This window comes from Delphinapterus leucas, chromosome 6 (genome assembly GCF_059928025.1).
Source record: "Delphinapterus leucas isolate spDelLeu-1000000601 "Yukka" chromosome 6, BTC_Dleu_Yukka2, whole genome shotgun sequence".
NCBI classification, from domain to species: domain Eukaryota; kingdom Metazoa; phylum Chordata; class Mammalia; order Artiodactyla; family Monodontidae; genus Delphinapterus; species Delphinapterus leucas.
Genome location: NC_143134.1, coordinates 49949423 through 49966027, shown reverse-complemented (window position 1 = coordinate 49966027; position 16605 = coordinate 49949423). Strand labels below are relative to the sequence as shown.

Genomic DNA, 16605 nt, shown 5'->3' with positions numbered 1-16605 from the left:
CTCATCTGCTCTTTATTTGCCAGCTTCTGTGTCGCTAACAGCCCTCTGAATCTGCTTTTGTTTTTAGTGAAAGGCTAACAAAATACTGCTGCTCTCTGTGCTTGCTAATGATAATCCTGATTAGCTCCATTCTGTCAGCTGACTCCCAGGCTGCCCAGGGCCAACAGCAGCCTGCTTATTCAATCAGGGCCTGGCCCATTTGTTAATTATCATTTGGGCTCGTTTTCTCCAACTGTGAACTTGCTCGAGCTCAAGTCATCTTCAGCTGTTGCATTTACATGAAAAATAGATCATTTGTCACGTCTATGTCTGTCAATGCTCCAGCCTCCCCCTCGCTGTTGGAGACCAAATGAAATCATGTATTTCTCTGGGTTCCCAGGCTGCTGCTGACCAGCAGGTCCCAACGGGAGCCATGAGGCAAACCCTGTGGACAGATGGACGTGCTGGCCTTCCTCACTGGGCTGCCAGGGTGACCTCTTCCCAGCTTCTGAATTCCAAGCTGTATTTCCCCTCAGAGGCCTGATAGGGTGACCGACTGTCCCCGTGTGCCAGGGACAGACATGGGGTTCTTTTGTGCTAAATCTGGGAGGCTTGGTCACTGTACACCTGGTCCACCAGGACACAGTGTGAGAGCATTCAACATCCTCCTAGGTGATATAGTTGGAATCTGGATCAGAGAACTGACGGAGCTGGGGTCCCAGCTTTCTCTGTCAGGCCTGAGGCTGAGGATGCACCCCTTTACTGCTCTGTACCTTATTTTGCTTTTAATCTCTACTGCTAATCTGATAGCATGAAGCTTTATTTCCAACTGTGGGTAAGTGGAGGTCTGCAGGCATGTTCTGAGATGAGGGTGGCACCAAAGAAGGAGTGACTAGTGTGTAATCCCTTTGAATGGGGATCATCCTCAAAGTACTCTTCCGGATTCAAAAACACACTAAGCATTTATTAGGTGCTTGGCAACACAGGCAATACAAGCATATGTCCCGTTTACTCCCAGCCCTCAAAGAGTTGACAATCCTGTGGGAGACACTAATACAAATACAATGAACTATATCTGCTACAAGGCTACCTAGGGGATCCCCAAGATGGCAAAAGGCCATGGGAGCTGGGGAAGGGAGAATTAGGGTACCTCTGCTTACTATACGACAGCCACTGTACATTCGTTATCTCATTTAACAGCCAACATTTCTTAAGCACCTATCGTGTGACTAACCCATTTAGTTTTTACAATTCTATTATTATACCTATTCTACAAATGAGTAAAATGAGGCTTTGAAAAACCGTGCTCGAAATTGCGAGTTAGTGAATGAAGGGTCCAGGGTTTGAACCCAGAGAGTCTGAGCCTTGTGGTAAGCACTGTCTGAGACTGAATCTCCTATCCCTGTGGGGTGCTGTACCCTCAACACAACCAGCGCGTTGGGCACTCAGGCAACATCAGACAAAAGTAACAGGGCCGGCTGAGGAGCATGGCTGTGCATGGCGGGAACATGGCGGAGAGAAACATGAGGTGGGGCTTCTGCATCCTACACTGTGGAATCCCGAGGCATGACATCGGGAATGTCCCACTGGAGGTGTGGTGACTCCGGAGCTGCTGAGGAAACTGGCCTGACAAGTGCTGCCCTTCTGACCCCTAGCTGCATTAGATTCTAAAGAAGGTACTAGAACATGAAGCCAAATGCCTGACTTTCATCATCCTTCAAGGACCAAAGATGAGTGACAGTCATTATTTTATATTTTTTTAGACTGCATTTTTCAATTCTCAAAAGCTTATCCTTCTTATACAATTAGAACATCTGAGCAACTTGCCTTGCATATATAGGGTACTTGATATATGCAAATCAAATACATATGTATTGATTTGATATAACAGGACTGATTTTAATACTATAGCATTGCAATAGTAGACTTGGAAGTTAGGTATTCCAGCACTTTCAATATTGAAAGTGCCTGTATCAGTAGTAACAATCCACAAGTGCAATATTCTTAGTGGACATCGAACTGTGCTAAGATAATGACTCTTCGGAAACATTCTCAATATCTTTCTCTGTTACTTTATAGGTTTTGATTTGTGTAAAATGAATACATAATTTCAGATAGTTAAGCATTAAAAGCACTTGTTATTAATATGTACAAGCATTGAAATTAATCTCCCTGTAATTAAAATGAACAAAACATAAAGGTAGGCTGTTTCAAGGAAAATTTAAAGAACTATAAACTTCTGGGAAAAAAATTGATATCCCTTCTTGCTCACACCTACTGTTAATAATTCCTGGTTAATCCAATCATAGTTTGTTCCCCATCCCCCAAAATAGGCTCTTATCTCTTGATAGAATAAATGGGTTGTTCCAGCCCTTTCTGTGACTCAGACTTCAAGTCAGTTCCCGGCACTGCCAGGTGTTAGAATCCCTGGGGCCCTTCTTCAGTTGTAGAGAATACAGTTGACCCTTGAACAACGTGGGGGTAAGGGGCCCCGACCCTCCATGCCATTGACAATCCGAGTATAATTTATAGTTGGGCCCTCCATGACTGAGTTTCCCCCGTATCTATGGGTCTGCATCCACAGATTCAACCAACCTTGGATGCAGTATATAGCGTATAAGTGGACCTGTGCAGTTCAAACCCGTGTTGTTCAAGGGTCCGCTGTAACCGAGAGTGCTCTGATGGCAAAGGAAGGCTTTATCTACTTGTTAACTTACACTCGGCTTTGTCCTACAATGGCCTTCATGCTTCCGTACGTAGAGAAGAAATTAACATTCAGCTCTCTCCATCAGATGTTTCTGCTCCTTTAACTCAGAGAAACCCAAACTTGAGTGCTGAGGAGAGCCTCTTCCTTCCAGTGGACCTTTAGGGAAGGTGTTCCCCCTCCACCTGAACATGTCAACTGAAAGCAACTGAACCAAACTCCCCAGAAGGAGACCCATGTTCTCCTGGAGATCAGAGTGCTTGCTCCACCCTCTTCATTCACCTGCCCCTATCCACTCTGTCCTTAACATTTTCTGAAATTAGCTTTATCAACTCCTTTCAGGCCTTTAACTCCCTTTTGCTGTTGGCACAACCTTTTCTGTTTACCCACAACAGCCTTTATACAAGACAAATGAGCAAAACCTCACCATGATTATGTTCTAGTTTCTTTCCACACTACTCGTCCAACTGAATTCAGAGACAACTTAGTTCTTGCCAAGAGCTTTCTAGAAAGTGGTTGTGAAAGAAAATGAAGAAAATAAATGCTTTAGCCAATGATATATCTCACTTGAGCCCAGTGAGTCTTGCTTTGTTCCACAACTCTTGAGTGACACACAGAAAAAATGTTTTTTTTGCCGTGTATTCTCAAAGCGTAATTATAGATTTCAAGTTGAGAAACTCTAAAGGTGATATATAAAATTCCCCAACATCTTCTTTTCCAGATACAGGCATTCTACTGTATTAAACATGCCTTTTGGTTTTTGCGTTTTGATTCCTGAATATCTGGGGCCTTGCTGAAAAGGGAGGGATTGCCCCTTCCAGGGCTAACCAATTTCTAGAGATAGTAGACAACTCATCTTTGAGCTGTTTACTCACCAATCAACACAAACCAACCAATCCAGAGCCCACTTTCCCAACCACCTCCGCTATGGCCTCTTAGGGCTAAAATCCCTTTGGCCTGATCACCATAGCACCAGGTAAACAGCTGGGGGCAGCCCCCCTGCCCCAGAACCTGCTGAAATTACTCAAATTAGTCCATGTTTAGCCTTCTTACCCTGCCTCGCCCATTCCTTCCCAGGGAAACCACAAGAAAGGCTCCTGCCCGTGTTGTCCCTGACCAGTCTGCGTCCTTCCCCATGTGGTCCTCATACCGTGGTATACCCCCTTCTCTTGGGGTCTGTGAGTAAAACAAACTATCTTTTCAATGGCAGTCATGCCTTTTTTCTTTTTTTTTAATTAGTTTTTATTGAGTAGAGCTGCTTTGGCAGTCATCTCTTGATCTGTTGGCCTCACCATACATAAACAATTTAGAAAACCTATATTTTAAAAACATGTACATCAAGAGAAAGGAAGACAGCCTAGCAAAAGACCGGTCTGGCCCCTGTGCTCAGGCCATTGTTCAAATGGAATTGGATGAAATTTAGTTGCTCTGTCAGTTATATTTAGCAAAACTGCCACTTTTAACTGTTTCAGGAAAAAAGCATGATTTTACGATAAAGCACTAATTATACTGGATAAGACGGTACTAGATAGAGTTGCTAGGGATAGCTGTGATGAGGGTACCATAGTACGATATATGTCACAAAAGATGTAGGGTTTTTAGGGGCCCTTGACTTCCAAAGCACAGTTTGAGTCCTACTGTAAAGATAGTCTATAAAGAAAATGAAAGGACTCCCCACTCATTTAAACAATAAGAGTAAAGTTTTTTTAACCAAGTGTTCTAGATTCTCATATATTCCATTAAAACTGCATTGCAGGAGATTCAGTATGAAAAGCAAAGTCCCCATGATACTGTATTCTCATCTTGGGCTCACCTCTCTCTATATCTCTGGAGTAAAAACTACTCAAAAATACTTTAACTTGACTTTGTGTATCTAGCAGGTGCCTCCCAGTAGGTGCTGAATATTTACTCACTGACTGAAGAAACGTTTCTTACCTTCTTTGGAAAACAGTGTAAGAGATGACATAGAGCTCAAAGATGCCCATTTAAGGGGTTAAGTGAATAGGTGACTGGTTTTGGAGCAGAGAATTAAAGCTACTTCCTCTGGCCCAAACCATGACAATCCCAGGGAGAAATGTAAGACCTCTGTTTGAGGGCCGCACACATCTTGGCATCTCCTGCCCTTCAGCTGACCTCTAACTCCTGTCCAATTCTGCACTCCTCTGGTTAGGAGCTGGCCATCAGTTTGCACAGGCGAGGCAGTGTTCTGTGACAAGTGGCTGAGCTCCTGGGGTGACCTGGGTGCCGCCACTGCACAGTGACACTTACCAAGGGCTCCAGCTCCTTGCGGTCTATGAGGTTCATCTCAGTGACGAAGTAATAGAAGTGTTTGTAGCAGGTGTTGACGTGGGCCTCCGCGCCCATCACAATGACCCGGTCGAAGTGGTGGATGTAGACGTGGACGAAGACCCGGAAGAGGCGACACAGGATCTTCTTGCAGATCTGCAGGAAGTTCTTTGGGAAGGGAACACCTAGAGAAAGGGAAAAAGGGAACAAAACCATGATGGGGAAGCTCTGGCAGGCCCCGAGCACACGTGTGAGGCTGGAGAAGAGTCCTGGACACGGGCTTCTGGGCCAGCCTGCAGATGTCTGGCTCTGTGTGGGCAGCTGTACTGGACACTATCTGAAAAAGTGGCTAAAATGGTGTTAAATTCAAACACCAACAACCACGAAAAGACCAAAAAAATGAACAAAGAGGGCCAGGTTTGTTTCTTTGGTTATATCTTTTTTGGTGCAGATAAACGCAGAGAAATATTTATTTTTAGATAGAAACAGGCACTCTCCCTTCTTGCTTTTTTACTTTTCCCACTTTTTAGAGCCCAAGGAAGTTCCTTTTCCTCTTATCTCTAATGTAAGAAAACTGGTAGAAGGAGGGCGATGATCCAGGGAGGCTGGCACTCCTTGACACAGAGTAATAGGGAGCGGTGAGGACTGCAGCAAATTAGAAAGCCGTTTCTCATCAAAGGAAGTAGCCGCTGCACAACTCAGTCAGTGGTGGCCAGATGGCGACAGAGCTCCGGGGCTGCGAGATCTGGTTTTGCAAGATGATTCAGAAATCTGGGGTTCTATATGAACTAGCTGGAGTTTCTTTTTTTTTTTTTTTTTGCAGTAGGCGGGCCTCTCACTGTTGTGGCCTCTCCCGTTGTGGAGCACAGGCTCCGGACACGCAGGCTCAGCGGCCATGGCTCACGGGCCCAGCCGCTCCGCGGCATGTGGGATCTTCCCGGACCGGGGCACGAACCCGTGTCCCCTGCATCGGCAGGCGGACTCTCAACCACTGCGCCACCAGGGAAGTCCTGGAGTTCTATTTTTAAAATGATAGCAATTAACCTGACATTTAAAAAAGAAAAAATACAGCAGGTCAAAACAAAACATCTTCCTAGGATAACTCGGCCTGCAGACTACCAGTTTGCAAATTCGGATCCAAACTTTTTCTGAGATACACTGTTTCTGAGGTGGGCAAATGCGACAAAACTTCATGGAGACTTCGCATTATACTTATTGTCACCTCATCTCCTTGAGGGAAGGTAAGAGTTGGGGGTTGTTTTTCATAACACAGACTGGGTGAGGGGGCAGAGGAATCACCCAGATTTCCTGCCTGATGACCACCACTCCCAGCTTGATCAGAGCAACAAATAGCAGAATCCCAAGCCCACTTCCTTTCTGCCTCTCAGACACTGCTTAAACTCTTGGTCTTTACACTGTTCTTAAGTAGTGACGTCATGGATTCCAAAGTTAAATAGGCTTTGAATTCCTATTCCGCTCCTTTTCCAGCTGTAGGACCACAGACAAGTTATTTACCCTCTCTAAGCTTCAGTTTCTCCATATGTAGGATGCAGGTAAAATTGCCAATTGTCCTGAGGATTAGAAGTGACACCCCTGTGACTTTTGTTTTTTTGTCAGTTAAGGAGGAGTCAAAACAAGGCCTTTTTTACATGCCCAGGAGTTTCAGCATGACTAAAACCCTCCTACAGCGCCCAGGACAGAGTAAGCGCTTGCTAAAGGGAATGACACCTCCCCGGCCCCGCTCTCTGCTTTGTAGATCTGGAACATCTAGCCGTTGTTATAAGGCAAGTAATTACCCTTATCAGGAAAAGGCAGACATGACCACCAGCCTTTTGGCAGAATTGCAGAGCTGCGCTCAGGGCATGTCCCTGGTCCCCAGCAAGCCTGGAGTTTTGCTGTCCGTGCCTCCACAGGGTCCCAGTGGCAGCTGTCTGGTGAGAGACACTCTGTAACGGGATCACCTGGGACACCGAGGGCAGGATGAGCGACGGAACACAGCTGGCAGTTGGCAGAGGCAAGAATCTGCCTCCCCAGGGTCCGGCACTGATATTGGCTTTTCTTCCAAAACAAAGTGGCAACATATCAAATGAACCCAGGGAGAGACTTGGGCACAGCTTGGCAGCTGACTGTCTGGGCAACAGATGCTAAGGGTTGGGGGTGGGGTGATGTAAAGCTGGCCAAAGGTGGAGGGCAGCTCCCCCCCAGAGCGGATAGGTGTTTTCTCTGCTGAAGGAGGGGCCAGTGAAAACCACTGCTGCCAGGCTGGGAGAAGGTCTAGAGGCTTCAAAGAAGCCTGAGATCCAGAGGTGATTGAATCCCCCATTATCCATATTCAAGTGTTGATTATGTTCCCATCAGAAGGGGAGTCCTGGAACCACACGGACACAACAGCAGAGGTTGACATGTGTTACTTTCGCAACCTGTCTGTGATGTAGGTTTTACTAGTCCTGTATCACAGATGAATTAACACCAAGCACAGATTAACTTGCTCCATTCCACTTAGGTAAACAGTGGCAGGGCTGGGATTTGGACCAAGTCAGCCTGATTCTAAAATCTAACAGATCTGTTTATGTTTGGAGTGTGACTCTCTCTGCCAAGGATAAAAGCACAGCTTAATTGCTAAATGCAACGAGGCATCTAAAGATTACTCTTTGGTGGCACAGAAATATAATTTTAAAAAAGGAAAGGGGTGAGGACAGAAGGGTGAGAAAAGTCCAAACCCTTGGGAGCCACAGATCCGAGGTACTAAGAGGTCAGCTAATACTCTGAGGCCCCAAGGAGAGATGTGTTTTCTCTGCTGGCGCCTTAGACCATGGACCTGGGACTAAGGGTAAAAGCCAACATTTACTGAGTGCGTAACAAGTCTAGGTACTATTATTGTTTCCATTTCATAAATGAGGAAACAGACTCAGAAAATTAAGTAGCTTACCCGGGTCACACAGCTGGCAAATGGTGGAGGGGTTTGGACCCAGGATTGTCTAAGTCCAAAGCCCATGAGTACCGGCTACTCTGAAATCTGGAGATGTTGCTCTGGGACTCTGCACACACTTCCAGCTCCCAAGCCCTTCCTTCCTGGGTGGCCTGAATCCCCCCAGGGGCATTCACCTTTCATGTCACCAGCTGCTAGGGGACACAGGGGTGGGGGGTTTCAGCTGTGCCATTTCGTCTGCTTGACCTTTAAAGCCAGTGCCCACACCCCACACACGCTGACTGAAGGTAAGGCAAGATCTTGGACACAACGAGGATGTTCATGGCACTTGTTGGGTCCCTCTAGAGTGTCCCCAATCTGCATCCCCCCACACCCCTCAAGTCCCTACGTCTGATCAGCTTTGAGCTCTTGGCTCTGCCCTCCATTCCACACCCGGTCTCTGGCCTTGTCTTTGACCTTGAACTTGGTTTGCTCTTGCCCCTCGCATTTGGGCTATGGCTGGGAATGATCTTCACGGTATAGAGAAGAGCTGGTTTTAGAGTCTGGAAGACCTAGATTAAAATCCTAGCCCTGTAACTTACTAGCTGTGTAGGCAAGTGACTTGATCACTCTATTTCATTACAAAATGGAGAAAAACATTTACTTTCTAGGGTTCTTATAATAGTATCTGTAATGTGTCTGGCACGTGGTGGGAACTTTGAGATGAAGTCCTACTTTTGTTATTTCCCACTTGAACTCCTTGGGTAGGTAGGACCCCGGCCTCAGATCTCTTGTCTCTGGCTGCTAAGTTGGCCCTGACTCTTCCACCATCCCCTTCCTTACATGTAATTCATTCTTCAAAAGTGAACATTGCAGGGCTCCCCTGGTGGCGCAGTGGTTGAGAGTCCACCTGCTGATGCAGGGGACACGGATTCGTGCCCCGGTCCGGGAAGATCCCACATGCCGCAGAGCGGCTGGGCCCGTGAGCCATGGCCGCTGAGCCTGCGTGTCCGGAGCCTGTGCTCCGCAACGGGAGAGGCCACAACCGTGAGACGTCCGCGTACCGCAAAAAAAAAAAAAAAAAAAAGTGAACATTGGAAATGGTTCAAGTAAGGACATGCTCAGCATGCACCACAGTCACCCCCAGGCCAACTTGGGAAGCTGAGAAGTCCTAGGCTGGATTCGTAGGGAGCCTAAGAACCCTGGTGGGTTCTCTGCTAAGTCAGAGATAAAATCGCAGCTCATAGAGTGTGGGGTTAAGAATAAGACAGCTATGTGGCATTTGGGAAATTCATTCAATATTATTGATGGTTCAGGGTCCAATTCTACAGTTTGTATACTACCTTAGCCCTTTTCTCGCTTTCTCTCCTGCCTTCCAAGTGTTCAGATTTGTGTGTGTGTGTGAAAACTTTAAATAAACCGTCAGAAGGTGGGAAGTGGAAGAGATCACCCCTCTGGATGTCCACCACTTTGGTGGACCCTGGAACTCTCATGCTGTGTAACTGGCCTCACGGAAGCAAGACAGGATAAGACTCAGTGCTGATCTACTCCTTTCCCTGACAGGCTCCAGAGGGACCAGTTCATGAAAATTAATTTATCTGAGGGTTTCTTGTCTTCATGGTGCCGGTAAGAAGTATCTAATCTCCATTAAATAGCCACAGAAAAATGAACCCTGAGAGAGGCCAGATATGTGTATGTGTGATGTCATTTATTCCCAGTGAAATCCTGAGCAATGATATTATTATTATATTTATTTATTTATTTATTTTTTAATGTAACTGTGGCTTGGTTCAGCCAAAGTGTTTGCCTGTCCCCACAGATAAAAGGATGTAGAGTAGAGGTTTGGCTCCAACAACTCAGGCCCTTTCTTTGGCGTCCTGCAGTTACAGCTCCATGGCACAGCAAACCTCACTGTTAAGATGACCATTTTTTGACCTCCACTGAGCTCAGTACCTGGCTTGCAGAAGCAGCTCAAAAAAATGTTTGTTTGTTTTCGATAAATCCAGGCTAACAGTAGGAAGAACGAAAGGCTAATGAACCATCTCAAATGGACACTGGACTTGTTATCATGGCAGCCTGAACCTGAGGAGAACGTGCAAGGCTCTGGGCAGAGGGCAGCCTATGTGTTCCAAGGGGCACCAATGACCCAGCTCAGGACTGTATCCAACCCCGTCCTTTTGTCCCTTCTGTTTCTTTGAATACATAAGACACTGGGGACCCTCCACTTTTGTACTTCCCAAGGTCTGTGTTAAAAGTGACTAATTCTGGGAGGTCCTTAGCTAAAAAAAAAGAGGATCATGAGGTCAGGTATACTTGTCAAAATGCCGCTTTTATAAATGTTTGCAATATACCCAAGCATAGTAAAGGATCTGAGAATTCCTGTAGCCAAAAGTCCTATTTAACTCTGGAACCTCCTTTTTCCTGTAATAGCTATTGGTTTAAAAGAGTCTGTAATCAGACTTCCCAGGTTTCATTTCTGGCTCTACTACCTATTAACAAGGTAACCATTTGCAAACGGCTTAGTATCTCTAAGCTGCAGTTTCCGCAACTGGAAAGAAACAGGGATATTTATGTTATCTGTAGCTCAGGGGGTTGTTGTGAGGATTAACTACACACACGTAAAAGGCTTTGCTAATACTTTGCAGATAGGAAGCACTCTGGTGCACTGTTAGTTTTAGTATCTCATTGACCAAATGTTCTTTGTAACATACTTTGGGATTAAATTCCTCCTGCATATTTATTTTCAGGAGGGCAGTCTTGGTATTAATCCATCAGTCCTGAACTTGCAAAGAATTTAGAGTGGTAGGTACTCAATTAAGCCCTGGATGATATTTGGCTTTGCATTATTTTCTACAAATTTCTCATATTTATGTCTTGTATTACTGTAAGTTCCCTGAACAAAGGGACTGTTTTATACTTTGATTCTATCTTTAAAAGCACCTGGCACAGGGCTAGGTAGGGAACACTCATCATTGAAAGTTGAATCATAAGAGAGCAGTGATCTTATTTAGTCAAGATGTGAATCCATCATTGCCTATTTGGGGAAGGAAAAAAGCCTACAGCAGAAATGATAGCTTTTACCAAGGTCTTGATATGGTCCTGGCATGCAAGGCTACACAATGCTCTTCTATGGAGGAGAGCTCTGAGATGAAGAACATTTTCATCTAGCCTAGGGGGTGGGAAGAAAGAATCTGAAACTCCTTTTTTTACCTTTCAATATAGTTTTTCGGGGGGTGATAGTTAATTTTCAGTCACTGTACTCAATTAGAAAGTTAATGCCAGACAATATTAACCAGCAGTCATAACTGAAATAGATTGCATATCTGAAGGATTTGGAGTTAAACTTTGACTAGTCTTATAATAACCCAGACAAACCTTCCGACAATAATCTCAGACAGATATGTATTGATCATATAGAAAACAACCTTTAGAATAGGTTAGCGAGGCTTTTTTTTTTTTGGCCATGCCATGCAGCATGCGGAACTTGCCAGACTAGGGATCGAACCCGTGCCCCCTCCATGGAAGTGTGGAGTCTTAACCACTGGACCGCCAGGGAAATCCCTATAGAAAACAACCTTTGAACAGAAGGTCTCTACGTGATTTGCAAGCACGATTGATCTCAGAGCCTCCCCTTCCTCTACCCTACCCTGAGCCACAGCCCCTGACTCTCAGATTCAAGCTGGGAAATTTCAGACTCCAAGAAGCTGGCTCGAGATGAGAACACGTGTACAGATGAGCTTCACAAAGAGGTGATAGACATCTGGGTGCTCAAGGATAGATCTGGATGGCTCGGGGCAGGCTGTGTGGCTTGGTCTCTGCAAATGGGATCAGTGAGCCTAAAACGGGACCAGGCTGAACTCAGATTCCAGAATGAGCCCAGGCAAGATGCCTGGGCAGAGGTCAGAATCCCAAACCAATCACTCACATGTTCCAGCAGGAATTTGCTAAACAATTAGACTCAAAGCAAGACTAGAGTTTGCTAAGTTATCGGGCCAAGGAGGAGGCCAGTCAGAGAGTTGGGGTGAAGGCAGAGGGTGCAGTGAGCCTGTGGGGCTTGGAGCCCCTCTTGAAGGCCTGACCAGGCAGCTTCACGGCTCTGTTTCTGCTGCTGGGGAGGACCTGGTACTCAGCCGGGAACCAGCATCTGACAGAGCCCTGCTGAGTTTATGAATGTGTCTAACCACAAACTTTCTCATCTCCAAGCCACATTGAGTGCGAGAGCTAAATTGAGCATGGAATATAATAATTTCTCTGGGGCCCCATGCGGATTTGCCTTTCATCTCTGACTCAGTAACTATCCTTTCTCCCAAACAGAACTGAATAAAAATTCCAGTAATTTCTGAGCTTCAATCCATTTTCTTTCTTCCTCATCCCCTCCCCTCCCCTCCCTTTCACTTAGCCCCCAAATGCCCCATTCAATCCTTCCTTTTCAGGCACCTCTGGAAAAAAAAAAAAACAAAAAACAAGAAGTTGTCTAAATGGCTTGTGTTTTTTTCTTTTATCCTGTTATGGAAGCTGCAAAAGGAGAGAGTCCCTCAGAGAATGCAGAGATGCTGTGACAGGGCCACAGCTGGGAGATGGAGGTCCCAAAGTCAAACAAGACCCAGGCGGCAGTTTCCAAGCTAGCTGCTGCCCATTCTTGTTTTCATGGTTTTTCTCTGTTTTCTTCTGGAGAGAAAGCCAGATGCTTAGGGCTGAGAACCTGGTCTCTGACGGCACTGGGTTGAACCTGGGCTGTGGAGCTCTGGAGAGTACGGCCTCAAAGCCTGTCTACAGGGACACCAGAGGACTGGCCCCAGAACATCCCAGGTTCCACAAGCAGCTGACAGACATTCCTGCCTGTCATTCACCTAGCTAATGCCTCTTCCTTCTGTAGAGCTCAGCTGAAAGCCTCCCATCATCCCCAGACTCAGGTTGCCTGGCATGTGCCATCTGCTCCTGTAACTCTCCTGACGGCAACTGCACACTGATGTGTGTGGGTACTGGCTCAGGTCTGCCACCCCCTCCAGACTGTACGCTCCCTGAGGGCAGGGAGTGCATCCATGCTCCTCCCAGAAGGGGGCTTAGTGCCCAGAGCGGAGGTACACCAAAATCAAAGCTCAGAAAGGTGCGGGGACTGACTGGCCCGGGGTTTAGAGCTAGTCTGTGATGAAAATGGGTCTGAATTCAAGTCTGTCTGATTCCAGAGCCTATGCTCTTTCCACTCTGCCAGGAAACTGGATGGGATTCTTACGGCTCGTTTCATCTCTTGCCAATCCAATCGGCAGAATTGGAGAAGCCAAATCTGTTAAAAGACGAAGGTGGAAAAGGGCATATTGGCTCTTACTTCCCCAAAGGCATGTGTCATTCGTGGACACTGGTTAAGCGTCTGGCTCTGGTGTCAATCACTGGTTTCAGATTCCAGCTGTGGAACTCCCCTGATACTTGCCCGGGAGTGAGTTTGCTAACTTCTAAAAGGCTCGGTTTCCTTATCTGAGGAATGAGGATAATTATACCTGGCATTTGGTGAGACTGGGAGGATTAAACACGGAGCCCAGGGCCAGCAGGCTTTCAGAGGCATTCGGCAAAAGGCCGCTGATGTTATTACTGCTTTAAAAGGTGAGACTCTTCCTCATTAGAGTCCAGGGTGGGGGAGGGCTAATGAAACAGCACAGATGGAGCTGCCTTTTCTCTAAAGGACAAACTCTTCCTGGAAAGCAGATTTGGACCCAAGGTGATATATGGAAACACCGTGTGAACTGTCCGAGGAGCTTCCACGTGACACGAGATGAAGCCTAATGCCTTGGCTAATCTAATCCCTTGGGGACCCCAATGGCATGTCAGTAACAACAACCAGAAATGCCTATCTTGAGCTCCTTCACACTGTCACTCCTGTCTGAGAGCATGTGTGCTGTCCTTTGGGTCTTTGGAGGCCAGTACCAGGAGTGTACATGTGAAAATCCCTCTACAAGTCATAAAAACCACTCATTCTCAATAGCTCATGAATAAAAACAACATCCCACACACGTGGGAAAAGAAAACAGGCCTCCTCCGGCAGCGTGGCTGAGAACATACCATTTCCAAAATACTTGCAAAACAAAACACAATTGAATCACGATGAAGAAAGAAAAAGAAAGAAAGAAAAGAAACCTTAACAACATAGACCTATCTCTTAAAAATCCTCTGCTAATAGTTTACTCTCTTGACCATTCCATCCACAGTCTCCTGCCTCCTGCAAAACGTATATATATATATATTTATCTAAAGAAGCCTCATACTCTTGCTGATGAAAATTCAGCTTTGGAGGACCGATCCTTCTAAGCAGATGTTTTGTGTTATCTCAGTGCATTCCTCAAGAAACTGTCTGTACACCATGCCAAGGAAAACAATCCTGTGTAGCAAGACTTTGTTCCTCTGCCTGAAAAAAAAAAAGTCCCCAAACAAGCTGACAGCTGCAAATGGTTAGAAATAAACTGGCTACTACTCTCTTCCCCAGCTCCGTCTGCCCAGTCCCAGCTGCCCCTCGCCCCAACCCCGAGTTACCCTCGGACCCATTATCACACTGGCTGCACCAAAAGGAGGGAAAACAGAATAGCAAGTGATGATACGTTCTAAACAGACTGTTAATTCTCTCAGATGTGCCATTTGCGAGGCGGAAGAAGTGCTGTTTCAGCCAGCCAAAGGAGCCTGCCTGTCACCTGCCCCTTCTTGTCCCCAGCGCCACTTCTCTGCTGCTGGAAGCTCCTTCTTTATTTTCTTTTTTTTTTTACGGTACGCGGGCCTCTCACTGTTGTGGCGTCTCCCGTTGTGGAGCACAGGCTCCGGACGCGCAGGCTCACCGGCCATGGCTCACGGGCCCAGCCGCTCCGCGGCATGTGGGATCCTCCCGGATCGGGGCACGAACCCACGTGCCCTGCATCGGCAGGCGGACTCTCAACCACTGCGCCACCAGGGAAGCCCTGGAAGCTCCTTCTTATTCGCATCCCCATCTCCAGGTTGGCTGGCTGCCTTCCCTCGCTCTGTCCTGGCGTGGAGGTGGAAGTACATCAAGAGAGACCCAAGAAGACCTGAGAAAGGCATTCATTCACTATGGATTGGCAATAAAAGCCATTAAAGATGAACTCTAGCTAGTTCAGACCTGCCGCGTTTGCTGAAAATCAAATGGCCCAAATGAGATAGAGTGAGCTGAGAACATGGTGTTAATGAACCTCATTAGAACTGGAAAGTCAGACAGAAGCACCAGCACTTTGATCATGAGCCCCAGTCAGAACTTGCAAATGACTCAGCCTCCTGGTCGTGGATGATCTGTTGTGAGTATTTTCACAAATAAAACTTTTCTTTATTCACCAGCAGAATCTTTCTTCCATTATGTGCAGGGCAATGAAAACCCAGTCTTGTCTGAGATGTGGTGTATATGTGTATATGTATGTGTATATACACATACATATACACAATGGAATATTACTCAGCCATAAAAAAGAATGAAATAATGTCATTTGCAGCAACATGGATGGACCTAGAGATGATCATACTAAGTAAGTCAGACAAAGACAAATATCATATGACATCACTTATATGTGGAATCTAAAAAATAATACAAATCAACTTACTTACAAAACAGAAATAGACTCAGACATAGGAAATAAACTTATGGTTACTAAAGGGGAAAGCGGGGGAGGGATAAATTAGGAGTATGGGATTAACAGATACACACCACTATATGTATAATAGACAACAAGGATTTACAACAAGGATTTATTTATTTATATTGAATATAGCACAGGGAACTATATTCAGTATCTTCTAATAACCTATAATGGAAAAGAATCTGAAGCTGTACACCTGAAACTAACACAATATTGTAAATCAACTATAGTTAATCTTTTTTAAATACAGAAAAATACACACAAAAAATACACACACACACACAGAATACCAAGTCTTGTCCAAATAGTTTCTAATCTATAAACTTCTCTCCAGCCCCACTGCCGCTTCCCTAGCTCAAGCCACCATCACCTCCTGCCTGGTTGGCTGTGGCTCCCCCTTAGTGGAGCTTCCTTCCTTTACTCTTGGATTTCTTCTCCTGTCCCCAGGCAGTGGCCTATGAGTCACAGTCTGAAAACCACTATGCTATGGAAAGATCCCCCAGGGAACTGCTATTGGCCCACGTTTAACCTTGTCAAGTCCAAGGCCATAAGGCTGCAGTGAAAATTAATACCCATTTAACTCTTCACACCTAGCAGATCTCAGATGCATCTTTCTATTAACTTTTCACCCATACTGGGAAAGAACACCTCCTCAAATTGTATTTTATATTTATATCGAAGCACCTATTTTCATATAAATAGAAAACTATCAGGTAGGTCATTTTCCAGAGTTACTAAAGTTTGAAATAAGCCAGGATTGATTGAGAAACAAATAATCCTGGGATACATGATTGGGGAAGGCAGGGGAGAGGGAAAAGATAGGAAAAGTAATCCATCCTTTTGAGAAACGCAGATCCAGAAAGAACAATGATTGGATCCCAACTTGAGGGGTGCTTTGCAGAGCCAAAAGGGGACAGGAAGAAATTGATCTGAGGCAGGGGTGTAACTGTTGGGGGATCTTCTCCAGACAGAAAGGGTCTAAGAAAGGAAAACTTCCCAAAGAAGTTCAGAGCAGACTCTGAATGCAAAGACCCACCCTGCATGAGGCTGAAGGGGATGAAAGTGGATGCAGATGACTCTTTGCATCTGAGCTGGAAGAGTTC

The 16605-nt window shown here is 45.8% G+C and overlaps 1 protein-coding gene across 2 annotated transcripts in view; it reads right to left on the bottom strand.

Annotated features, from left to right (window-relative positions):
* MOB3B (MOB kinase activator 3B) overlaps positions 1-16605 on the bottom strand; it is a 206345-nt gene that overhangs the window by 29208 nt on the left and 160532 nt on the right. Inside the window, exon 3 of one of the 2 annotated variants that reach the window (XM_022551601.3) lies at positions 4952-5154. The exons of the other annotated variant lie outside the window; for it this stretch is intronic. Within the exon in view, the coding sequence (XP_022407309.1) occupies positions 4952-5154 (203 nt within the window). The remainder of the gene's footprint in view (positions 1-4951; positions 5155-16605) is intronic. 2 annotated transcript variants of the gene reach the window in all.